We start from the raw sequence: 26151 nt of genomic DNA on the forward strand, positions 1-26151 counted from the left end.
TAGAAGAGGGAATTGTCTAGGAAAGAGCTACTTAGTACTTGATAAGGAATGAAGTGAAGTTGTCCATAAAGGAAGACCATTTACTTTAGCTAATTTTTGTACTGATGTTTCTGGTGGAGTTCTTTGTAGTGAAGTTCGAGTCTTGATTTGAATGTCTTATCACATTTAGCCTTACACTTTGTGACGGTCAACAAAGCTAAGCTATCAATTAATTTTATGTTGATTAAATTTTTAAGTTGTGCTCGAGGTCAATATTATATTTCTTCAATATAAATTTTGTTGTGGAGCTTCTAAAGTAAGTACGTTCCCATGAAAATCTCCTTTTGTTTTACAATTTTGATTCTTGAACGCATGGCGGATCAACCAAATTTATAGTAACTAATGAACTAAAAAAAAAATGTTGCCACCTTTGGAAACAAATGTTAGACTATCCACACACTAGTGATGATGAGTATGCATGAATCATAAAATGACATGCCTATTTTCACATAATTCTTTTTATTTTTAAAATCTAGGTGTATTGAAAATTTGACACCATCAACCTTGTGGTGTCTAATTTGTTGGTTTTGGTATAACAACAATAACAACAGTAACAACAACAAAATAATACTCAGCTCTAGCCACAACTATTAGGACGTACTATATAGCTATAGTCCATGTATATTTCTTTTTCCATATATATCACATTGTATATATGTATAGTATTCTGTAGACTTATACATGGTTATTGTCGTGAATATACAACTACTTGGTTTTTCAGTATTCATCTGATATTAGTTAGCATAAGTTTCTTTCGCGGAGAATTGCCACTGTGTCTTCGGGGCTCACTTGTCTCGCCCTGTATTGAATTGGCTCCCAACACTACTCTCTTGTCGGCATCACAACTACCACAACCACCATACCACCACTGTATATATATCAATATTGTCCAAAACCTTTGTGGTCATCCAAGATGAATTCATATAAGTAATCCAAGATGAAGACGTCTACATCTTTAATTTGTTGAATCTAGAAAAGTATATTTGTTTAGATTCAATGAAAGGTAAATGATTCATCTTTGTCTTGGAGTCTAAACGAAGATGAAGAGCTTTGTCTTCCTCCACATGGATGAGCTTCACCAGGACCCCTTTGTTTACATAAACTAGCTAGGTTGCCATGACAGGAAAACAAATGAATGATAATGCAACATTTGATATGTATAATAGCTAGCGATGATGATAATGTAGCATATTATAGGTATAATAGAGATGATAAGTACCATAGTATATGACATTTACTTGATATATGATTTCTGATAATAAATAAATACAATAAAAAAGGGTAATTATTCTATTTTGTGAATTCGAGATCATAGATTATTTTAAAATTTGTTGAATTCAATGACTTAATTGTATTTTTCTAAAAGTTCTTGACCATATATCTTTATTCCTTTTTGCAAATGCCAATTATGAAGAACTAAATTAACTAATTCGGTAAAACTTAAGAACTAAAAATGTAATTCTCTCATGTATTTACAAATCACAATCATAAAAAGTGGGTAAAAGAAGCGTACTACTGCTGTTTTTCTTTTCTTTCGTGTTCTTTTTTTTTTTTTTTTTTTTTTTTTTTTTTGTTGTGTTTTTCTCTCGTTTGTGTGACGAGTTTGTTTTCTTCTCGTTTCTTTTGGCGAGTTCTTTTCTTCATAAGTGTGAGACATATAAGTTGTTCATGGCGTATGTAAATTTCATCTTGGATGACAAAGATGACAATGTAAAAGAGCATCTGCATCTCAGCTCGATAGATATATTGTCAATGAACGACAGATGGAAAACATATACTCAGGTGGTATGCAAGACTTTTCAACCAAAGTTAGTATGGACTACGTTTGATCAATTCTTCAATGATATTAAAGAAGCGTTAAATTCATCTAACGACTTATCTTCAAATTTGTGAAACATTCTGCGATTCAAGTTCTTTGTAGCATTGCTAGGGAAGCTGTTTTCATGTCTGACTGTAAGGAATGGTGCACCGTTCCATCGATCCTATTTGTAATCGCTTCAGCTTATAATTAAATGAATGAGCTTCTTTATTTTCAAAAGAAAAAATTGGGTAAAAGAACCAATAAAATCCTCAAATATGATGCATTTTCATGGAAAGTTTAGGGGTCGTTTACTTCAATTCTCTGTTTTTCCATCTCCAGTTTTCCATTTCTCCATTTCTCCAGTTTTCCATCCCTATTTCTTCAATTTCCATTTATCCTTTTTTTTTTTTTTAATTTTCATTCCATATTCCTCCCGTTTTTCATTTCTCTAATTTTATGATTTCATTAAATACAATCATCCCATATATCATTTGTACATTTCTACAATAATAATAATAATAATAATAATAATAATAATAATAATAATAATAATAATAACAATAATAATAATAATTAAAATAATAATAATAATAAATATGTGTGCATAAAGAGGAGGAAAAAAAAGAAAATAATAATAATAATAATAATAATAATAATAATAATAATAATAATAATAATAATACGGAGTAATAATAATAATAATAATAAAACAAATCTGTAGGGAGGAGGAAAAAAAGAAAAAAAGAAAAACAAATAATAATAATAATAATAATAAGGGAAAATGACACTTTTTCCCCCTGAGTTATATACTTATAGCATTTTTTCCCCCTGAGTTGTTTATGTAAGCACATTAGCCCCCTCAATTATTCTAAAAGTGGTAATTTTCCCCCCTAATATATTAAATTGACATTCCTATCCTTAAAGTAAACATTTTATTTATTTTTATTCTTCAACAAATTATTGCTTATACGTAGGGATGACCACAGTTCGATTCGAACTGAACCGGACCCTATAACAATCGAATTGAAAGTTTCCGGTTATGATTCAGATCCAGAATCCAATATTTAGATTTCAATTCATTAAAATTACGAATCAAAAAAATTGGATTCTGAACCGTGAACCGGCGGTTCCGGATCCGGTTGGCGATTTTGAATCGTCTTTATTTTAACATTTTATTTTTATTTTAAAATACTCTAAATTCAACAATAAATGTAATTTATTTTTTTTCAGTTCGGAACATGAACCGGCCATTCCGGTTCGCGATTTTAATAAACTCTAAATATCAAGTTTTGATTCTAAATTGTAATTGGAATATTTCAGTTTAGTTGTTATAGTGTCTGTACAGTTTGAACCGAATCGTGATCATAATTTGTTGGAGAAGAAAAATAAATGAAATATTTATTTTAAGGGTAAATATGTCCATCTAACATTTCAGGGGGGAAAAGAGCCACTTGAAAAATTCAGGAGGGAAAAGTGCTATATGTATATAACTAAGGGGGAAGAAGTGTCATTTCCCTAATAATAATAATAATAATAGCCTAAAGGAGAATAACAAAGAAAAGGAAAAAGACTTCTAAAATGCATACAAATAGGTTCAAACGATGGACCTCTACCACTATGTAGAGTTCACCCAAATTTTTTCCACTCCTTCATTTGGAGAAGTCCAAATCTTCTTTCTCCAAAATTGTACATGAGGTTGGGAAATGGAGAAGGAGTAAGCATTTGGAATAAGAAATTTAATAAACAACTTCTCCAATTTTTATTCTTTCCATTTTTTTGAAAAATCCTCTATTTTTTAAAATTAGTAAACGACCACTTATTCCCTTCATTCATAGTAAACTTTTATTTTTCTCTATATTGAACAAACTAAAAATGAACACAACTACACACACATGCACTCACATATATATAGAGAGATAATATGTTATACATTTTTATTGTGTAAATAATTAAAATCTTAATATTATCACTATTATACTCTCTGGAAATTCCCCATTCCCAACAATGCTTATTAGTGGAAATTCCCCTCGTCTCGTAGGGGCGGCAATGACATCATTTGGTCTTTTTCAACGGATATAACACCGGGATATTCTGCAAAATATTAATTAAATTTATTTAATTTGGGATATAAAATAAATTATATTCACAAAAAATTAAAAGAATAATTTTACACTCTATTAATTAATTAATAAGTATATATGCTTACCGGAGAGACTTTTTGCTTGTTGAGGGGTGAGTTTAGCTGCAAATCCTTGCACAGAGAATTGATAAACATAGATCAGTGCCTTCTTCGCTGCCTCCTCACTTCAACACCATCACCAACCACATAACAACAACATTATAATTGGTTATATTCGATAGTATTAATTTTGATGTTGATCGGTAACAGTACCATTATTAAAAAAAATTCTTCAATATGTTTTTAGTTAATTAAGAATTATTGTATTTATCAATGTTAAATTAAATATGAGCTAGATCAACCGAGCTAAACAATAAAAATCTTACCCCCCGCCCCCCAACAAAAAAAAAGATTAAAAAAAAAAGCAATTTTATTTAATTTAGAATTATTATATTTATCTATTTATTTTCATTATAATAAGTTACAAATTAAAAATTATTTATTTACATCTTTTTATTGTAATAATTATTAATCTTTGTAAGTATTATAAATTTCAACTTATAATTTTATTTAAAGATAAACAATAACAATTATCATCATTAAAATAATTAATATTTTATAAGATATAAATTAATAATATATTTATGTTTTTATTTAAAAAGGAATCAATCAGGACAATTCAAAAAAAAAAAAAAAAAACCTTTTTACTTTAAACTAAACAGACAAAATATTGCTTTCTAACTTTCAATCAACCAAACACAATAAATAAATAAATAAATCATTTTTCGCATAACAAACCGACCCTAGTGTTAAATTTTCAACATATGACCAAAATAAATAAATAGAATAGCACCGACAAATACAAATGGAAAATTATATATACCTGTCAAAAAGTGAAGTTAACATTCTAACATAAGTTGTGGTAGGATCTCCATTAGGTTTCTCAGTAACAACTATGTAGACTTCTAAGCCTTCGGGAGATGGTGCACCCAACGAAATTGGTAATGTTGCAATTACGCTTATGATAATATTAAGTAGCAAGAAGGTGAAAGTTTTGTGAGACATAATGTAAGATTTAAGAATTGTGAGTTTTGGTAGCAAGCAATATAAACCAAGCATGCGAGGAAGAAATGGCTTTAAGTATTTGATGTGAATGGTACTAAGAAGATGGTGTATTTAAAGATTAGGAATTTGAAGAATATGAAGTTTAATATATTAAATGAATTAGAGTACACTTAACGTACATAAGGAGAGCACACTATTACTGATGTTTAAGATATTTATAAATTAAATAAAGTACATTACACATATAAATAAAAATCTCGTGGTTAATTGGTATAACTATGGTTCTCTCAAATGGGAGTTGAGGTCGCAGTACTACCAAAAAAAAAAAAAAACACTTAAGTATGGCAAGAAGTGAAGGAGATGATTAATTCAATTTGACACAAGAAAGATAGAGATAAAAAGTAGGGGAAAGTATATTAAAAAAAAAAGACTTGTATTTTATTCATGTTCTCTCTCTCTTTTGGGATGACGAAAGAAACCCACAATCACTATCGTTAAGTAAACCCCGTTCCTATGTAAACCTCACCAGTCTTCACCTCCAACAACTTATACGTGTCAAGACGACTTGAGTGTTTAATCAATAGATGTCACGTCAGCTATGTCAGTATTTACGTACCATCATTATATCCACTTCCCACTTACCTAGTGTGTGGGGGTGGGAGATGGTGCTGGGGCTTCTACTAACCTATACCACGCCAACCGGAGTTTCTTGACCTTGTGTGGTTAGACCCCGACCTAATGGGTATCTTGACCTCATCACTTACCCCTTAATTAGTTAGTTTCTCGACGTTATACTGTACTCACCCTCAATTAGCTTCCTGGCCGACATCATTACTCCCTATTGTATTTAATTTGTATTTTACTATTACTAATTAGAGTAGGCCAGAACATGTATTATTCAATATTAATAGTGAATTTTGATTTAGCCCAACTCAAATTAAAAAAGGTTTGTCATTTTTTCTCTTTTAAATTTTCACGTAAAATGTCTTGTCTCCTACACATTTTATATTATGCATATTTACGTTATAGAAAAAAAACTAAGGGGATAGTGGGATACCAAAGTCTTAACATTGATAATCTAATGTCCTTTTGTCCGTAATCTGATGTGTGCCGCTAGCCAATCAACAAATAAATTAATCTCTTGATAGATGACTAATCCTATAACTTAAATCCCTACCAATGAGCTTTCAAAATGGTGGGGACAATATATAGGATTAGCTTGTTCTACGGGCCAGATAAGAGGTGGTGACTGTTAACTATAAGAATAGATCTAATATAATTTAAAATACCGCAAGCTTTACACATTGGCTGGAATAGCTCAGTTGGTTAGAGCGTGTGGCTGTTAACCACAAGGTCGGAGGTTCAAGCCCTCCTTCTAGCGATATCTAGGATATCTATCACCTTTTTCATTCAATTTGAACTACGAACACCATCTCTATATAGATTCCATATTGCCAATGACAGTTTATTCCGGTGCTACCATAGCCCTATGCTAAAAAAGGAAATAGATGAGCAAAGAAATCACTTCCCATCAAAATACTTTTTGCTATTTTTATTTTTGCCTATTACACCCATGCACTAAATTAAATAAGAACCAATAATGTTTTGGTTATACTATGAATAAGAATTGTATTTGTGTAATAGATTGTATCAATAATGAAATATTAACTCTTTATGAAATATATTAACCTTGGCGAAATTCACTCGCCTCTGGGGCCGCACTTTTGAACTGACAAGATAATGGGGTTAAATCATGGTGACTTAACGACCCATTAGGTGAGAAGACTAGTGTCCACAAGGAACTCACCACAATGGGATCAATTCTATGTCTTTACTCCCAATCTACAATCCAATAACCTACTGAGTTACTCCTGCGATAAAAAATAATATATTAACCTACCCACATGAAATATATTAACATACATCAAGATCTTATTTAAGTGGTAAGAAATTGATGATACAATCTCATATCAAATTAAGAGAATATAGAGATAAAAAGTAGGGGAATATATATATATATATATATATATATATATATATATATATATATATATATATATATATATATATATATATATATATATATATATATATATATAAGACTTGTATTATTATTCTGGTTAGGTTCTCTCTCTCTTTTGGGATGACGAGGAAAACCCGCAACCACTATCACTAAGTAAACATCGTTCCTGTGTAAACCTCGCCAATCGTCACCTCCAACAGCTTACACGTGTCACTACAACGACTTAAGTGTTCAATCAATAGATGTCACGTCAGCTATGTCAGTATTAACTATCATTATGTCCACTTCCCACTAAGTATAAATAGAGCACTCTACCTAATGTGAGGGGGGTGAGGATGGGATCAAACTCGTACCACGCCAACCGACTTGACCTTGTGTGGTTAGACCCTAGTGGACATCTTAACCTCATCACTCACCCCTTAATTAGTTAGCTTCTCAACTTTATACTCACCCCTCAATTAGCTTCCCAACCTCATTACTCTCCATTGTATTTAATTTGTATTTCACTAGTACTAATTAGAGTAGGCCGGAACATGTATTATTCAACATTAATAGTGGATTTTGACCTAACCGAGCCTAAAAAAGGTTTGCGATTTTTTCTTTTCAAGTTTCCACGTAAAATATCTTGTCTCGTACACATTTTATATTATGCATATTTATATGTCAGGTTGTGGAGAGTGGTTTGATACTGTCCTTGATTTTCTTGTAAACTGTCTTGTTGATAATATAATGAGTTAAGTTGTTGCTTTCAAAAAAAAAAAAAAAAAAAAAAAGAAAGAACTAAGGGGATACCAAAGTCTTAGCATTGATACTCTAATGTCCGTTTGTCCGTAATTGATGTGTGCCATTGGGAGTAAAGACAATGTGGTTAAATCATGGTGACTTAACGACCCATTAGGTGAGAAGACTAGTGTCCACAAGGAACTCACCACAATGGGATCAATTCTATGTCTTTACTCCCAATCTACCATCCAATAACCTACTGAGTTACTCCTGCGATCAAAAATAATATATTAACCTACCCACATGAAATATATTAACATACATCAAGATCTTATTTAAGTGGTAAGAAATTGATGATACAATCTCATATCAAATTAAGAGAATATAGAGATAAAAAGTAGGGGAATATATATATATATATATATATATATATATATATATATATATATATATATATATATATATATATATATATATATAAAAGACTTGTATTATTATTCTGGTTAGGTTCTCTCTCTTTTGGGATGACGAGGAAAACCCGCAACCACTATCACTAAGTAAACATCGTTCCTGTGTAAACCTCGCCAATCGTCACCTCCAACAGCTTACACGTGTCACTACAACGACTTAAGTGTTCAATCAATAGATGTCACGTCAGCTATGTCAGTATTAACTATCATTATGTCCACTTCCCACTAAGTATAAATAGAGCACTCTACCTAATGTGAGGAGGGTGAGGATGGGATCAAACTCGTACCACGCCAACCGACTTGACCTTGTGTGGTTAGACCCTAGTGGACATCTTAACCTCATCACTCACCCCTTAATTAGTTAGCTTCTCAACTTTATACTCACCCCTCAATTAGCTTCCCAACCTCATTACTCTCCATTGTATTTAATTTGTATTTCACTAGTACTAATTAGAGTAGGCCGGAACATGTATTATTCAACATTAATAGTGGATTTTGACCTAACCGAGCCTAAAAAAGGTTTGCGATTTTTTCTTTTCAAGTTTCCACGTAAAATATCTTGTCTCGTACACATTTTATATTATGCATATTTATATGTCAGGTTGCGGAGAGTGGTTTGATACTGTCCTTGATTTTCTTGTAAACTGTCTTGTTGATAATATAATGAATTAAGTTGTTGCTTTCAAAAAAAAAAAAAAAAAAAAGAACTAAGGGGATACCAAAGTCTTAGCATTGATACTCTAATGTCCGTTTGTCCGTAATTGATGTGTGCCGCTAGCCAATCAACAAATAAATTGATCTCTTGATAGATGACTAATCCTATAACATAAATCCCTGCCAATGAGCTTTCAAAATGGTGGGGACAATAAGATTAGCTTGTTTTACGGGCCAGATAGGTGGTGGTGACTGCTAACTATAAGAATAGATCTAATATAATTTAAAAGACTGCAAACTTTACACATTGGCTGGAATAGCTCAGTTGGTTAGAGCGTGTGGCTGTTAACCACAAGGTCGGAGGTTCAAGCCCTCCTTCTAGCGTTATTTTTCACCATTTTACATTTTGAACTACAAACTCCATCTATATAGATTCCATATTGCCAATGACAATTTATTCCGGTGCTACTATATAGCCCTATGCTAAAAAAAAGAAATAATTGAGCAAAGAAATCACTTTCCCTCAAAATGATCAAGATGCTTTTTAATATTTTTTATTTTTGGTAAGAGAAATAAACACACTAAATTAAATAAGAACCAATAATGTTTGGGTTATAGTATGAATAAGAATTGTGTTTGTGTAATAGATCATTAGATTGTATCAAAAACTTATACAGTTATACACATCATTTTCAATTTTACCCTACATCTTTATGGTTGAACCAAAAGTACATCGAGCAGAACACATAAATGACTAATATGGTTTTATGATGATAATAATATGTAAATAGTAATTAGATCATTATCTTACGTAGTTACATGTAAATTAAACTCATTATATAAATGTCAATGTAGAGCAATAGAATATCGTGACACACTTGACGCATTGAAAAAGATGTCGAGACTACAACAATGTTGCAATTAATCTTGCAAATTCAGAAAATGAATAAATTTCAAAAATAGTCACTATTGCAACATTCATTGACCATGTATGTAAAATACTTATTGTGCAACATTTAAATATATTAAAATTAATATAAATTTACAATTCATTTTATTTTTCTAGACTCAATATAATTGGATTACAAGCAAAATCAGCATCAACATTGACAACAAAAATACTTGGTATATAATAGTTGTAGCCACTGTTTAAAAAAAGGTTTATGCAAAAATTGATAAACTATTTAACTGCATGCATTGTGGTGAAAAGATAGCAGTGGGTACTCCAAAATTAGTATCAATTTCAACGAAAAATTTTATAAAACACACACACACGCACACATACAAAATCAAGTGCAACATTCATTCATACTAATTCCATAAATATGAACTTCAAAATGAACATGTGCAAAATAGATGTGAAAATTGTTGATGAAATTGGACACATTGTGGCATCTATATTCGGACTACTTGTAGAGTCATTGTTGTTACTATCAAGTAAACAAGTTATGAAACTAGAACAAGACGTACCACTCATAAACCTTCTACAAATATAATAAATATTACAGAGTAATATTTTGTTCAATACTTTCACATAAAACACATGGTGAAAAACTACCACAACCAAATATCAATAATTCATAGTACAACTAAGATTCCAGTCATATACACAACAAGTCAAATCCACAACCTTCTACACCATAATCTCATTGCAAGACGTTGCCCTCTATACTACCAGTAACCCAATTGCACATGACACACTATCAATAAAAAGAAGAGGACAAGTACTGAAGATGAAGACAATGACAATGCTACCCAAAAGAAAATTACAAAGACTTAGAGAAATTCAAACAAAAAGTACGGAGTAGTATTTATTTAGACTATTGTTTTTAGACTAGCGTTTTTACAAAGTTGCAAACATTTATTTTAATGACAATTATAATCAATCTAGCTCTCAATTATTATCTTGCATTCATAAATTTTGAATTATTGATTTAAATACACAAATTCAACATTCAATTACATATAATATTACATTGATATACTTTAAAGTACTTATTTAAAAATAAACATTGAGCATTATTCCATTCGCACAATACACCGTGAAATTAATCATCAAACTATATATGGTGCATTTTCATGGAAAATTTCTTCCCTTCATATAAACTTTTTCTTTTCTCTCTATCTATAATGGCAGAACTAAAGATAAACATAGCTAGAAATTATTTTTCTATATTAATGAGCGTAAAAAAAATCGTATTTTATATCATGCTGTCTGGAAATTTCCCACTCCCAAAGTCCCAATACTGCTTAGCTTATTAATGTTGAACATTGGATCCCAGGCCATCGTCAATGGGTGGCAGTAGTTGGTCTTCAACAACGGATAGCACACCGGGAAATTCTGTCAAATTATTAATTAAAATTATTTCTCTAATTATATAATATTAATCAAAAAATAAATTACATGCTATTAATAAATGTTAAGGAAAAAAAAAGTATATAAAGACTTACTGGAGAGAAGATTTGCTTGTTGAGGGGTAAGTTTAGCTGCAAATCCTTGCAATGCAAATTTATAAACATAAAGTAGTCCGTTCTTCGCTGCCTCCTCACTTCACCATCACAAAAAACATAACATAAAATTATAGCTTATGCTTAATAAAATCTTTATTAATAAAATTATTAATAATATTATTCTTACGATTAAAAATTATCATAAGCATACATATATACCTGCCCAAAATTGATGTTAAAATTTTAACGTAGTTTATTTCAGGATCTCCACTTTGTTTTTCAGTTATAACAATATATACTTTTGTAACATTTGGAGATGGCGCAATTAAAAAAATTGCAATTGTTGCAGTAACGTTTATGATTAGATTAAATAGCAAGAATGTGAAAATTGTGCGAGACATAGTTTGAGATTCAAGTGTTTTTGTCTGGCAAGCAAGATAGACAATGAGAGGAAGAAATGGCTTAAGTTGACTTGTGAATGGTACTAAGAAGTTAGGTATTTAAAGATTATGAATTTGAAGACTATGAAGTTTAACATATTAAATGAATTAAAGTACATTAAACGTACCCAAGCAGAGCAAATTAATGAAGTTTAAGATATTAAATTAATTATAAGTAAATTAAACATAAAACGAGAGTAACAATATGATTTGTGAAGATATAAAAATATGTATGTTAAGGATATTATTAATTCAATTTAATATGAGAATGAGCGTTTTAATTATAAAATATTAATTTTTTATGAAATATATTAACCTTTTTTTTTTTTGAAAGGATGAAATATATTAACCTTAATTGAGGTCTTATTTAAATGATATTTTATGAATAGGTTGTATATTTTTGTAATTTGTTGACTGAATTGAATTAAGGATATGCTTCACTTCAACATGATTAAGTTGATACTTGCCCATACGCATGGGCAGCTCGATAAGTTGGTCATAGGGATTAAGTTTGGGAAGAATGATTGAGTTGATAGTTGGATTTCACGTTTATTAATTATATATATTATACTCAAAATGTCTTCTTGGCAGCAATTATACTGTGGATCGCGGTCTAAAAACGGCGTCATTTCTTTAAGTAAAGAAACGGTGTGCTGTTACAATTAACGGAGCGCTATGTTTGGTGTATTAATTACCAACTGAAACTACAGTGTATCTAAACTGACAATGCCTCACGTATTTATATTATCAAATGAAACTGCAATTGAATTGAAATGAAACTGAAGTGTATATAAAATGAAACTGAATACCATTTCACATATTTGAGTGTATATTGTGCAAAGAAACTGTAGTTATATCGAAATGATAATGTAGTTGTGTTTTAATGAAACTATAGTGTATATAAAATAAAATTAAATAACATTTTCACATATTTGAGTGTATAAATATCGAATGAAACTATAGTTATATCGAAATGAAACTGTAGTTGTGTTGAAATGAAACTGCAATGTATACAAAATGAAACTGAATAACGCCACAAACCAGGTACTGTTTCTTTTTATTAAACAAAACAACATCGTTTAGAAGCTCGGTGCATAATAAATTATACACCACAGTGCACGATATAATTTGCCCTTCTCATGTGTATGGGTCAGGCACATGATATTTCATATGATTATAGAGGTCGACCACGTAATCTTTTGCCTGGGCTAGACCCATAATAATTGAAATAAGCATTTATTAGATTTTATGTTCAACCGTCGTGCTCATTGATCAATAGTTATGCTGTTCAACCGAATGCACCATGCGCATGGTGCATACGATGCAAAACAACGTTGTTTTGACTAAAAACGCGCGTTCTACTTTAAAAAAAAAAATCAGGTTCGATTTTCGACAATAACATTATTGTGGATATATAGTTATGAATTTCTGGATATATAGTTATGAATTTGTGGATATATAGTTATGAATTTATGGATATTTAGTTCATTCATTGTAGATATTTACTTCATTCATTCACTGTGGATATATAGTTATGAATTTATGGATATATAGTTATGAATTTATGGATATTTAGTTCATTCATTGTGGAATTTTACTTCATTCATTCACTGTGGATATATAGTTATGAATTTGTGGATATATAGTTATGAATTTATGGATATATAAAAATGTTATTGCCGAGAATCGAACCTGATTTCTTCTTTAAGTGAGACGCGCGTTTTTTAACCAAAACGACGTCGTCTTGCATCGAATGCACCATGCACATGGTGCATTTGGTTGCACAACATAATTTGCACTCATTGATGGGTTGTTTGATTTTATTTTCTTTCTGTTTGCTACATTATATTTCTAAAAAAATGGTTTAAAAAAATATTTCTAAAAAAATTGAATTATTCACATGTACAGATTGAAATTGATCTATAATATTAATTTTGAACAAATACAACTAATTGGGCTTTTAATGACAATTCTAAATCATTGATTGGCATAGTTCTTTTTTCTTTTTTTTTTCTTTTTTTTTCTTTTTTTTTTTTTTTTGGGCAAAACAAAACCACCTTGCACCGCGCTCGTGTTAGAACTTAGATAGAATAATGTACTTTATATGTTTTTGGACCGTGTTCTACACATACTATACATTATTCTAACACGCGCGCGGTGCAAGGAATTTTTTTTAGCATCAAAACGACATGGTCTACAAACTAAAGTCACTTAGATTATTATTATTATTATTATTATTATTATTATTATTATTATTATTATACAATGGCATTTTCGTTTTTATATCATTTCTTCCATTTCAATTCTCACTAATTCTATTCTTGCATACCAAATAGGGATGGAAATAGGTTGAACTAAGCCGAACTTTAGAAAATTATGCCTGGGCCTATTACGAAAATCAAAAGTCTAGGTCTGGGCCTGGGCCTGAGCCTGTATGTAGACTTTTTGTTAGGCTCAAGCCTGAGCCTACAATTGACTTGGCCTGACCTGAAGGCCTTTTTAAAAGCTTGTTTAATATTTAGGTCATTAAAAAATGCTTCAAATTAAGTCCTACTTTGAACCTATTTAAAAACTGTTAAGAGTTTTTAAAAACTTTAATAAGTATATCAAATTAATTTAAGAAATATACCTACTACAAAACTAATACATAACTACATAAGTATATCACCACAATGCAAACATAATAACAATAAAATATAAAATAAATAAAACAAGTCACGACTTCAACATGCTCGTTAACTTGTTTAGAAATAAATTCAATTGTATTATTGTTTGTCGATCTATATAATCTCATAAAAAGTTAACAATCAACTCACATAATTAAGTTACGACATTTCATTAAATATTATAACAATAAGAACAATTAATAAAAAATTAAACAATAAGAACACTTATAGCATGATTAGCAACAATGTTTATAGTTGAATCATAATTTAGAATGAGATTTTGGATTGGAGGTGGAGGATTAGGGTTTGGTAATTATATATAATTGGAGTTATATTGTAAATATAAAAATATATATCCATGTATTTATGTATGTGTGTATATATATAAATAGGTCAGGCCTGTAGACCCGAAGGCCGAGCCTAGTATATATAGGTCTGTCCTATTTAGTTTAATATATTTTGAAATTGGTCTAAATCTAGTCTTTTTACTAAACAAAAATTAGGCCTAATTAGACCCTAATTAATCTAGGACATAGGTCCCTACCAGAGGCCTGGCCTATTCTTTATCTATTAAATTACAATATTTTATCCTCTTATTAGTTCCTCTTTCTAACCAAATGCGATGTTAATGTTTTTGCTTGATCCTATATGCCCCGATGAACATATCAGTTGTGGAATGAATAAAGTCAGTCACTCAGTCAAAAGCTTATTGGATTGGTCTCTAATCTTGATCCAACTTATTCGAACAATCTCGATCCACCATGAATCGAGCTTCGCTTGCCCAAATGATGACCATGTAAGCAAAGCACATGTTGGATAGTTATGCTGTGGGCTCGTGCCCAGCGTGCTTCATGCGCACGGATAACGGTGACGTCAGGCACCGTTATCTTCCCTCTTTTTTTTTTTTTTTTTTTTTTTTAAATTTAATTTCAGACCGCTTCGTTATAGGAGCATATATTCACAGTTTTGTGTTCATAATTTCATAACTGTACATTCATAATTCCATAACTGTACATTCATAATTCTATAACTGTACATTCATAATTCCGTAACTGTACATTCATAATTCAATAACTGTAAATTCATAATTTTCGAAGCTCTATGTTCATAATTGTAAGTTCATAATGTCAGAGTTCTATGTTCATAATTTCATAACTGTACATTCATAATTCCATAACTGTACATTCATAATTCCATACTGTATATTCATAATTCCATACCGAACATTCATAATTTTCGAAGCTCTATGTTCATAATTGTAAGTTCATAATTCCATAACTATACATTCATAATTCTATAACTGTACATTCATAATGTCATAACTGTATATTCATAATTTCATAACGAATATGCCGTTAACGCCGTTAACGGCGTTTCAAACAATTTTTTTTTAATTAAAACAGCGTCGTTTTCACGGAAAACGACGTCGTTTTAGCGCCGTGCGCACCTTGCAAGGTGCGCACGTGCGCATAGCATAATTTGCCACACATGTTGTGTCCGCATGGACAGTTCAATTGATTATTAGTTTATAAATTATAAGTATTGAGCATATAATACATATAAACATAAATGTGCAATCCAACTATCAACTTAGGTTTTTAGTTCAAATGGAACATATACTGGTATCAGAGCCACCAAAGGGCTTAGGCTTCAATTATGAGTAATGATATAAGATCGAGTCATGACAGTTGCAATGTTAGAGTTACACTAAATGGATCGAGTCATGACAGTTGCAATGTTAGAGTTACACTAAATGGATCGAGTCATGACAGTTGCAATGTTAGAGTTACACTAAATGGATCGAGTCATAACAATTACAGTGTTAGTGTTGAATTACTGAGTCATCGTAATTTATCTTTACTATCTTGTGGGGATTGGGGAGTATTTTCTATATATAGAAGTATGAGAAAGGAATATTTAATTCAGAGACATTGGTGATGTTGGATTTATGATGAAATCTGATTTGCAAAACGACATTATTTGTTTGTGCTGAGGATGTCTACATGATCCACTCTTTTTTGTTTCTTAATGCTCATTGAAAGTGGCTAATACGGGTTTAATTTTGTCGATATTATAATTTAGTGGAACAAGATTTCTAGGAGCTGATAATGATGATTACATGGACTACTTCTTTTATCACTGATCTTTTTGGAAAAGTTCATTATATTATTGTCTTATTCATCATATTTTTTATGCTATGCTGCAATACCGTTCAGATTCATTCCCACCCTACCATTCAGTAATTATGGGTTCTAAACACAATTCAATTGGTTATTCAATATAAAAAAATAGTTAAGAATTGTGTTTTACTGGCAATTGCAGGATATATAAACAAGAATAAAAACACAAAATAATGACAGAAAATATAGAAATAAGATTTATTAGGTTCAACAATGTGGTTAAGTCTAGGGAGTGAAACTGTTCTTTTATTAATTGTAATATTATAACATCTTAAAAGCATCATATTTATAAACAATCTGTCCCGCACCCAACATACTCCATGTTATGCAACATAATAACCTAAATAGGTGTTGGACTCTACTCCACTTCACTTCGTCCAACACCTATCACGTACCCTCTAGTACATATGAAACATACAGACAAACTAATTAAGGAATTACTCTTTCATTATAATTAATTTATAATACAGTTACACAAATTAGCCAGCAGCCACGTAAATCAGTGACCCAATTTAATTTGTTCCTCAGATCAAGTCAGCCATGGATCTGCAAGCTAATTAAGCTAATTAAGCAAGCTTAGATCCAGTGATAATAAACATATGATTTTTAGGCTTTATTAAACCGCCTCAAAGCCAAATAAGCGATCAACCTATAGCCAAAGAACATTATAAGCAAGATAGCCACGCTCGTGGCGGGATGAATCTGGGCCTGAATATCTTGCTCAACAAATTTGCAGCTTCCATGGCGTAGTGAAGATGAGCATTTGAGCAAAGAGGAGATCCCATTGCCATCCCCATACTGGACAAAGACAAGAAGTTTGTAACTATAAAACGTGGTGGAAATGTATTTGATCCAACCTAGGAAAGATGGGACTTTGTGGACGTAAAACCCGCCGGTTAGGACAAACGCCAGCATGGTGACGGTGACCACCGTTGAGGCCTGTTTAGCGTCCATGATTATGGCCCCGAGGGCCAAACCGAGGCCTTGAGACACGACAACATAGCCCAACACGATCATCAAGGTTTCCAGGAAGGCGAGGATGTCGGGTTTTAGGCCCGACATCCAGTATAAGATGGAGAGGAATAAGGTGGGGAGGATGAGCTCCATGGGGAGGTCACCGGCGACGCGAGCGAGGAAATAGGAGGGGAGATTGTACATGCCGGAGGCCCTCTCCTTGAGGAAGACGGCGCGGTCTTGGGAGAAGGCGAAGGCGGCGTTGAAGGAGGGGAAGACGCCCCAGAAGATGGAGATGAAGAAGAGGAGGCCGAGGCGGTCTTGGACGTCGAGGTAGTCGGAGTGCCACCACATGGCGCCGGCGAGGAGGGCGGCCGCCACCACCTGGAAGACGCGGAGGGAGTTGAACGTCTCGTGCCGCCGCTCTTTCAGGCCTCTTTGGAGGAGAATGGTGAGCTGGTTCAAGAAACTAGAGAAGCCGCCGCCATTGTTGTTGCATGGAGGATTATTATGGGTGGCTCCATTAATGCTCAAAATTGCTTCTTTGGGTGCACTTGTTGTCGTCTCCAAACATAATGCGTCTTTTACCTTTGGAGCTAACAATGTGTTGTACGAGGAGATTAAGGTTTGCTTCACATTTGGCCTCTCCCTTTCACTCACACCATCAACCTGGCAAACTCCTGCATATATCAAAAGTGTTAGCTATAAGTTGGTTGTTTGGTAACTGAATATTCTAAGTTGGACTCTTAGTATGAGTGATAAATTGATCTTTTTCGATTTGAATCATCAGTCAGTTATGGACAACCTATGCTAGTTCGCCCGCTAGAGTCAGAAAGCGGGAGCTTACCTAGTACACATTCTTAGGTAGTGGGTGTACGTTTCCCAAACATAATTCCCTTTTAATTTCATGCATATATGATAAGTGATTAAGTATTAGCTGCAAAGTTCGTTGTTTGATAACTACAATGTTCTAAGTTCGACGTTTAGTATGAATGACCAACTAATTTTCTTCAATTTGAATTATATATAAGTCAGCTATGGACAACCTATGTTAGTTCGCTGGCTCGGGTCACAAGGCAGGAGTTTACCTAGTACACACTCTTAGGCTGTAGGTGTAAGTGTTCCAAAAATAATTCCCATTTAATTTCCATTGACAAGAATGTGACATTGTAAAGTCAAAATAATTTGATAAGTTGTAAGTATTCACTTAATTCTAGCTATTAGAGTCAAATCTTGTTAATGAACTTGAGGAATCAAAGATATACTTATACCAACGAAACCTTAGCTTAATCTAATCTTAATCTGGTTTTCCAAATTGTTAAAACTACCATTTGCCCAAATCATCATTTATAATAAAAATGGGCTATAAAAAAAAAAATATATATATATATATATATATATATATATATATATATATATATATATATATATATATATATATATATATATATCTAGATCTCAAGGATATTTAATTTTTTGTAAAGTTATTGATATTATATTATATATTAATTAATTAAAATGAAATAGTCATATATCCACTAACGTCAATATATATCTATTTCCCCCAGTGTGCTTACTTAAATTAATATTATTCTCATTAAAATTGTCAAAAGAATAAACTAAAGTTGCCCTAGCCGTGTATAGACGCATGTTCTTGAAGAGCTAATTAAAGCTGTCCAATGTTGGTGGCAAAGCTGAGAGTCCACTAAAAAACATATATAGTGCCCTAATTTTATTTATTTTTATTTTTATACTAAACTATTATTTTCGACCCAGTAAATAGTAGTAAACAACTAACAAAAAGCAACAACAGAAATAACAAACAATTATAGTCAGTTAGCACGCTCATAACCTAGTAGGCTAGGCCAATAACTCGATAAGACTAACATAATAATCTGATTTTCTTATCAAGCTATTATTTTAAAAATTTTAATCTATTAATATTTTTCCAGTCTTATCTGACGAACAATTTCGAGTTAAGATTGATATCTATATATAGCATTAAAACCCAAAAGGGTTGTCATTACTTTCTATTTCTTTGCTGCTGATGGAAGTCTAGGGGCCACTGCACCATCATCAACATACATCTCCCACTTTCTGAAAAATACTATTCAAACCCCACAAAAAGCAAGAATTTTCAATTATTGGATGGGTGAATTGAATGGCATTGATTTGCTAGTTAACACGTGGCGGTGCTTGAAAAAAGTTGCAGACTCATAAAGTGAGAAGGCCGGTGTGGAAGAAGATGATGGAGTTGAAAGGAGGAAAATGCATAAATGGAAGAAAACATTGTTTTTGGACCAACCATATGTGTATAAGATATGCTATTTATATTAACTATTCAAGAAGTTGTAGTATATATGTAGCAATATTATGGCCTATTGACATGTGTAGATTACGATAGAATGTTGCACAGCGCAGCTTGTCAGTCTATAGATACATTTGTTCCCCTCAACCCACTACACCCAATTTCATAACCAAAAAAACCTAACTTTACAACTCATATAATCTAACTTATATGATTCTACATATTAGGGCACGTGGGGGCATGACTAATTGTCATAATGGGTAGAATTCTGATCTATTTAGTCATTCTTAAATTTGTCTATTTAGTCATTCTTAAACTCAAATTTAAGTACATCAATCGGACATTATATTGAGTACTGGTCAGTACTAGTCAAATCAGTGATGGTAGTTTTTGATTTACAGAACCTGTCTTATCAGAATTTGAGAAGATTGAAAATTGACTCACTATCATCTAGAGATGACCACGGTTCCGGTTCGAACCGACCGTGACTGTGCGAACCGGAACCGTCCGTACGGTTCTAGTTCCGGTTAAGGTTTGTAAAATCTTGAAACCGGAACCGGCGGTTCCGGTTCCAAACCGAAAAAACTCAAAATTATAGTGTTATTTTTATTTTTTTTTAATAATTCCGGTTAGAACCGGAAGTTCCAACCGGAACCGCCGGTTCTGAACCGGAACCGGAACCTTACTATGAAGTTCCGGTTCCGATTTCGCCATCCACGGAACCGGAACCAAACCGGAACTAGAACCGTGGTCACCCCTTAGTATCATCCCTATTCATGTTAGCATTCTTATCTAGCCCGATTTAGTGTCATGTGACCAAAAAATAATCACCAATAAGTAATTTATTGATGATTTGTCATTGATATCATCATATCATATGAAAATGGTTTTTTTAGAAGCACTCAACTTCTCATGCTATCATACGCAAGCAATGTTGTCACTTCACTCTTAATCCTAATAGTCATCATACAGTACATCCAATGACAAATCAAGAAACCAAACATGTTATTTTCTTATGTTTAATTTATTAGTGCCCTTTTAGGTTTGGACATGTGTAATCACCTTGGACAAAAGTAGAAAAAAAAAAGTTATAGTGCATTATTCCTCTACCATTATGGTAATCCTGGACTAATGACATTTCCCACGTTACTATTCTGTGTGATAAGGATAGAAACCAAGAATTAATCATGGAATTAGCAAGAAAAAACAACCAAACCGGTCTACATATGTACAAGATTATATTGCATCAAATTAGTTAAGAGGTTTACAAAGTAATCAACGTAGTATTGTTTTTTCCTTAGTTTACCAAATATAAAGGCTAATACTTACAAGTATTATAAAAGTTTAATTTCCTAAGATTCAAATTGACAATCTTAAATCTGTTATCAAATTCCTAACACTCGTAATCCTCGATCACACTCCTAGACAACGAATGCATGCGACAATCAACTCATTATCCATCCCTAGTAATGGCACATCTCAAATGTGTTAAATTATAAAAGGCCGGGGGTGAGAGATGCTTTTATCATCTCATAAAAAATAGTTAAAAGATACAGAATTTTATAGTACCTAATGACTACCTATAGCTCTAGAAAGCATATGTCTGATACTATGATTTTTATTGTACTTTCTTTCCGTATAGTGAATATAAAACTTAATGCTTCACAACACTATTTCTTAATATTTAAATTGATGCTCTTAATTAAGAAAGTATGTTCTTGGCACCCGGACTACCCACACTCCTAGACAAAGAATGGGACATTCATTAACTATATATATAGATATATATTGTCTCAACAATCAACTATCATCCATCCTTAGTGATGGCACATCTCAAAGGTGTTGAATCATAAGAGAGGTGGGAGAAGGAAGGTGCACCATACCAAGTGCACAAATCCAAGATATATAATATAATATTATATATTATCATAGGTGTATAGATCCTCTTATCATGCTAGGGAGAACCATAAGATGTCACTTTCTAAAACATTCATGAATGAAGCTAAGAGTCAAAACTCAAACTCATTAAAATGCACCTTTTTTTCTCCTCAAACTTTATTAGTTAGATTCCCAATTCAATAGTAGTATGTAAGACTCTAGTTTATATCATAGTGTGCTTTTCAAATAATTGTAATCATTCTTTGTAGTCATTAAGACATGGTTGGGTCCCACGTTTTTATATTTTCTCATTAGAAATTTGGAATGCAGACTATATAGTATACATCCAAATGCTACTTTTGACCTCAATAAAGTATAAAATTGCATATTTTATTCACATTAATTGAGAAAAGTCATGGGTGTTTTCAACCAACCTAATGAATAGCTAAGTAATTAATTATTTCTCTAATAAATTTAGCCATTTAAGTCTTGCAATCCCACAAACTTATGTTACATATCGCAAGCCGTTCAGTTAAAGCTCGGCTCGAGTTCGAGCTGACCTGTTATATAACCGAACTGAGTTTGAGCTCGAGCTGGCCTATTTTATAACCGAGCTGAATTCGAGCTCGAGCTGACCTGTTTTATAACTATGCTGAATTCAAACTCAAACCAACTTATTATTTATCGAGCTCCAGCTCGAGCCAATCTAAATCCAAATTTAATTCGACTTATTTATAGCCCTAATTAGCATTATATGTGGAAAGCTAAAAGGACACGTGGGGTGCTAAAATTGAATTTTATAGTATCCACTAATAGTATTTCCCCACCCAATTTCGATTCAAAGATGTGTACGTAAGTAATCAAATTCTATCCACCATCTTCTTTTCCCCACATAAAGAAACCCACTTTTCCAATCTCCTTAAACAACTCACCGCCACCACAAAAACAAATTCCAATAATCCTTTCTTAATTTTCTAAGCTCACATGTGTCTTACATTAAACACCTACAAAGTCACGTATCCTTAACATATATATTCTATGTCGTGCTGATCAGATAATCCTAAAATGCCATGTTGAAAAAGTATTATTTTATATATTATTGTTGGACCTAGCTAGCAAAGCCATGCTCAATTTATATAAAATCATTTCTTTGCCCTTTGGTCCATGCTTTCCCATTCTCAGCTATATGTACAATAAATTCATTTCACTGCCACCACCCCCACCACCAACATCTGAGGACCATAATGACCAGGATCAAAGTCGTGTAAGTTGCTTTTTATGTCGATTTAAAACAATATCATATACTAAAAATAGTAAAATATGTAATAAATTAATATATTATCAATTTTTTAAGGTAAAATTAATTCAGTCGAGTATCGATCAGACCCTTTTCAAGGGAAAGTTCCAATCTTTAGTGGGTTAAATTAACAGCCCTAACGTTGTGGTTTTTGGTTGCCCATGCATATATGCCAAAATTCAACACTACTAGTAAATTCTTGTCAACCAAGTCAACTCTATAGGACCAAAAATATAAACTAATAATAACAATTAAGCCTGAGATGTGACATAAATTGATTTTTTTTTTTTCAGTTTTGTAACTGATAATATCACACCACAGCAAAAGCTTGCCATATTAATATCTTATACGTTTCGTATATAGAAAGAATCTCGATAGTATATTTATTGTGGTACACTTATATATAGCTATGCAAATAATTATTACTACGTATGTAGTTACGTACAATGTATTTTAGATACTTTTCGTCTTAATTTTACTTTATAGAAACGTGTTTACTATCTTTTTAAAGAATTTTTACGATACTTTTATTATTACACTTTAGGCTGATCTGATCTTGATGTTTAAATTATAAGAATTCCTATACGTAAAAATATATTATTGCGTTCATTGATCAAACACTAGTCCTTCGACCTATATACCATTGTGGGTAAGTTATACCATGAATCATGGTTACCTTAACTTGCATTATGGACTCTACTCTAAAAATAACCCCAATTATGTACTTATAGTTAATCATATATGTACGTATAACAAATTGAAGGTAAATTACTTGGTAATTTCAGACACATAACATGATAACTATAGACACATAAGTCATTAAATGCATGTACAAAATATGTTAACGGCAGACACATAACATGTTAACCAACATCTTATGTGTTATGTGTTATGTGTCTGCAGTTAATATATTTTATACCTGCAGTTAATAATTTATGTGTCTGTAATTATCATGTTATGTGTATGTGTCATCAATTTATTTACATGTACAAAAATTATTAACTAAACTGCAAATACAATTTTTAGACTCGAAATATGACAATTGACCATTGTGTTACCATGATTTACGACATCTACAAAACCTATTAGGGCAACATGTGGGCCCAGGACTAGGGATTTCGCCTTTTTGGATAAGAAAACAAAAATTGGCAAGTTAAAATAAAATGAGCATAGTGAAGATGAGAAGGGGATTAATTAGGTGCGTACCATTAGCGAGGTCGAGGAGGAAATCGGCCGGGTTCATGGGAAACGAAGGAGAGAATCCGACCGACTCGAAATATGACATTGCTTCGTTGGCTTTACCGAAATACAAGCACCTTCCTTCGGACAAAACCAGAACCGAGCTAAACATCTGGAAAACCCGGCTCGACGGTTGGTGAACCGACGTGACTACGGTTTTGCCCTTCTGAGCCAGGGAGCCCAAGGTGGAGACGAGGCGGTGAGCGGCGGTCGAGTCCAGACCGGACGTCGGCTCGTCGAGGATTAGTAGACTCGGGTTTATTAGCATCTCGTGCGCTATGCTCACCCGCTTCCGCTCCCCGCCGGAGACGCCCCGAATGAAGGTGTTTCCGATGATGGTGTTCTCGCATTTCATCAGACCCAGCTCGGCGATCACGGCGTCGGCCACCGCGGTTTTCTCTTTCGTGGTGAGCGACGCGGGGAGCCTCAGCCGCGCGCAGAAGACCAGCGTCTCCCGAACCGTCAAGTGCGGGTAGAGGATATCGTCCTGGGTGACGAACCCGGTTCGTTTCAGGACCGGTTTGCTGAATTTCTTGTTGTTGGCGAGGATTGTTCCGGTGAAGGCGTGACCATTTATCCTCCCTGCAAGCGCATTCAGGAGCGTCGATTTCCCGCTCCCGGACGGCCCGAGAATGGCTAGGATCTCTCCGGGAGAAACCATCCCGGTAATCCCACTCAAAATACTACGCTCCCGAATCTGAGCCATTGAATTCTCAAGATCAGAGGAAGTGGGCCCGACAGAAAACATCCGCTTCAAACTCCCTCCCTTCGACCCGTTACTTTCCAATTTTACCCTATAGCTCACATCCACGAACTGCATAAATAAAAAAAACATTACTAACCAACGAACTCAACTTCAAATCAATTAAGTCAATTATTACATATAACTCCAATTCATTCAGGCCCGACTCATAACTCGCAAATAGTCTAGTGACATAGACGTGAGACTGATCGATCGAAGATGGAAAGAGGGTTACCTTAAGAGTAATGGGATATGAGGACATGATGAAGGGGAAGTTATGGGAAGGGTTTTCTGCAACTATGGTTGGAGCTTCACTTGGAGTTGGCATTATTTGAATTGAGGTCAAGCTAAGCTAAGGGCAATATATGATATGAAGATATATAGAGGCAGGGATAGATAGGGAAGTTTGGTACGAAATATGAGAGAAAGAAAAGAGTGTGATGAGAGATATGAATGGATGGAGAGATAATGAAGGTGGAAGGGGGATGGGTATTTATCTGTGTGTAGTGAGCACTTACCAGGTGATACGTGGCGGTTGGCTACTGAGCCGTATGGCCACTAAAGGAAACTAACATTAGTGCTTATTTGCCTTTTGGGTTGACGAAAGCACCTGCGTTAGAGCATAACTATATATAAATATTAATAAATAACTTTATTACAATGTAGTATTTATTCATAATTACTTTCTTAACTTACTGAAGTAGAGAGAGTCAGTAACGCCTTCACTGAAGCTCAAATCCACAACCTTACATGTGGGAGTTCAACTTGGTACTATTGGATCATAAGGTCCTTAGTTAATTTTTAATTTAATTCGTTAACTGAAGTAAAATATATCATTTAATTTAAAATCAGAGTCAAATTTAAACCGACAACGTTAACTAAGTTTATCGAACTATTTTAATATTTTTTTTTTTAGTAGTATCAATCTACGGAGTATTAATTTAGCAATCATAAGATTTTAAGTTCGACTTTTATTGGAGACGATCTATTGATCTTTTTAGTTTGAATCAGTCAACTAGGGTCATAAGTTACCTTCAGGTATGAAAAATTCATATTTTATGTAATTCTTTTTCCTTGTTTTTCTTTTTCTTCAGATTTGTTT

General features: G+C 32.8%; 2 protein-coding genes and 2 non-coding genes across 4 annotated transcripts; 2 read left to right on the plus strand and 2 right to left on the minus strand.

Annotated features, from left to right (window-relative positions):
* Positions 1-3745: 3745 nt before the first annotated feature.
* Positions 3746-5077, minus strand: LOC109175569 (subtilisin-like protease SBT3.6). Its single transcript, XM_019324844.1, has 3 exons — positions 4843-5077; positions 4047-4144; positions 3746-3931 (listed from the first exon to the last, which is right to left on the minus strand). The coding sequence occupies exons 1-3, from the start codon at positions 5022-5024 to the stop codon at positions 3852-3854; spliced, it is 360 nt and encodes a 119-aa protein (XP_019180389.1). The 5' UTR covers positions 5025-5077; the 3' UTR covers positions 3746-3851.
* A 1254-nt stretch (positions 5078-6331) lies between these two features.
* TRNAN-GUU lies at positions 6332-6405 on the plus strand. Its single transcript has one exon. It is a non-coding gene; the product is annotated as a tRNA-Asn (tRNA).
* Positions 6406-9204: 2799 nt separating this feature from the next.
* On the plus strand, positions 9205-9278 carry TRNAN-GUU. The gene has a single exon. It is a non-coding gene; the product is annotated as a tRNA-Asn (tRNA).
* A 7779-nt stretch (positions 9279-17057) lies between these two features.
* On the minus strand, positions 17058-25525 carry LOC109176289 (ABC transporter G family member 25-like). Its single transcript, XM_019325757.1, has 3 exons — positions 25285-25525; positions 24275-25121; positions 17058-18265 (listed from the first exon to the last, which is right to left on the minus strand). The coding sequence occupies exons 1-3, from the start codon at positions 25375-25377 to the stop codon at positions 17238-17240; spliced, it is 1968 nt and encodes a 655-aa protein (XP_019181302.1). The 5' UTR covers positions 25378-25525; the 3' UTR covers positions 17058-17237.
* Positions 25526-26151: the final 626 nt, after the last annotated feature.

The sequence above is a fragment of the Ipomoea nil genome, unplaced genomic scaffold (assembly GCF_001879475.1).
Source record: "Ipomoea nil cultivar Tokyo-kokei standard unplaced genomic scaffold, Asagao_1.1 scaffold0688, whole genome shotgun sequence".
NCBI lineage: Eukaryota > Viridiplantae > Streptophyta > Magnoliopsida > Solanales > Convolvulaceae > Ipomoea > Ipomoea nil.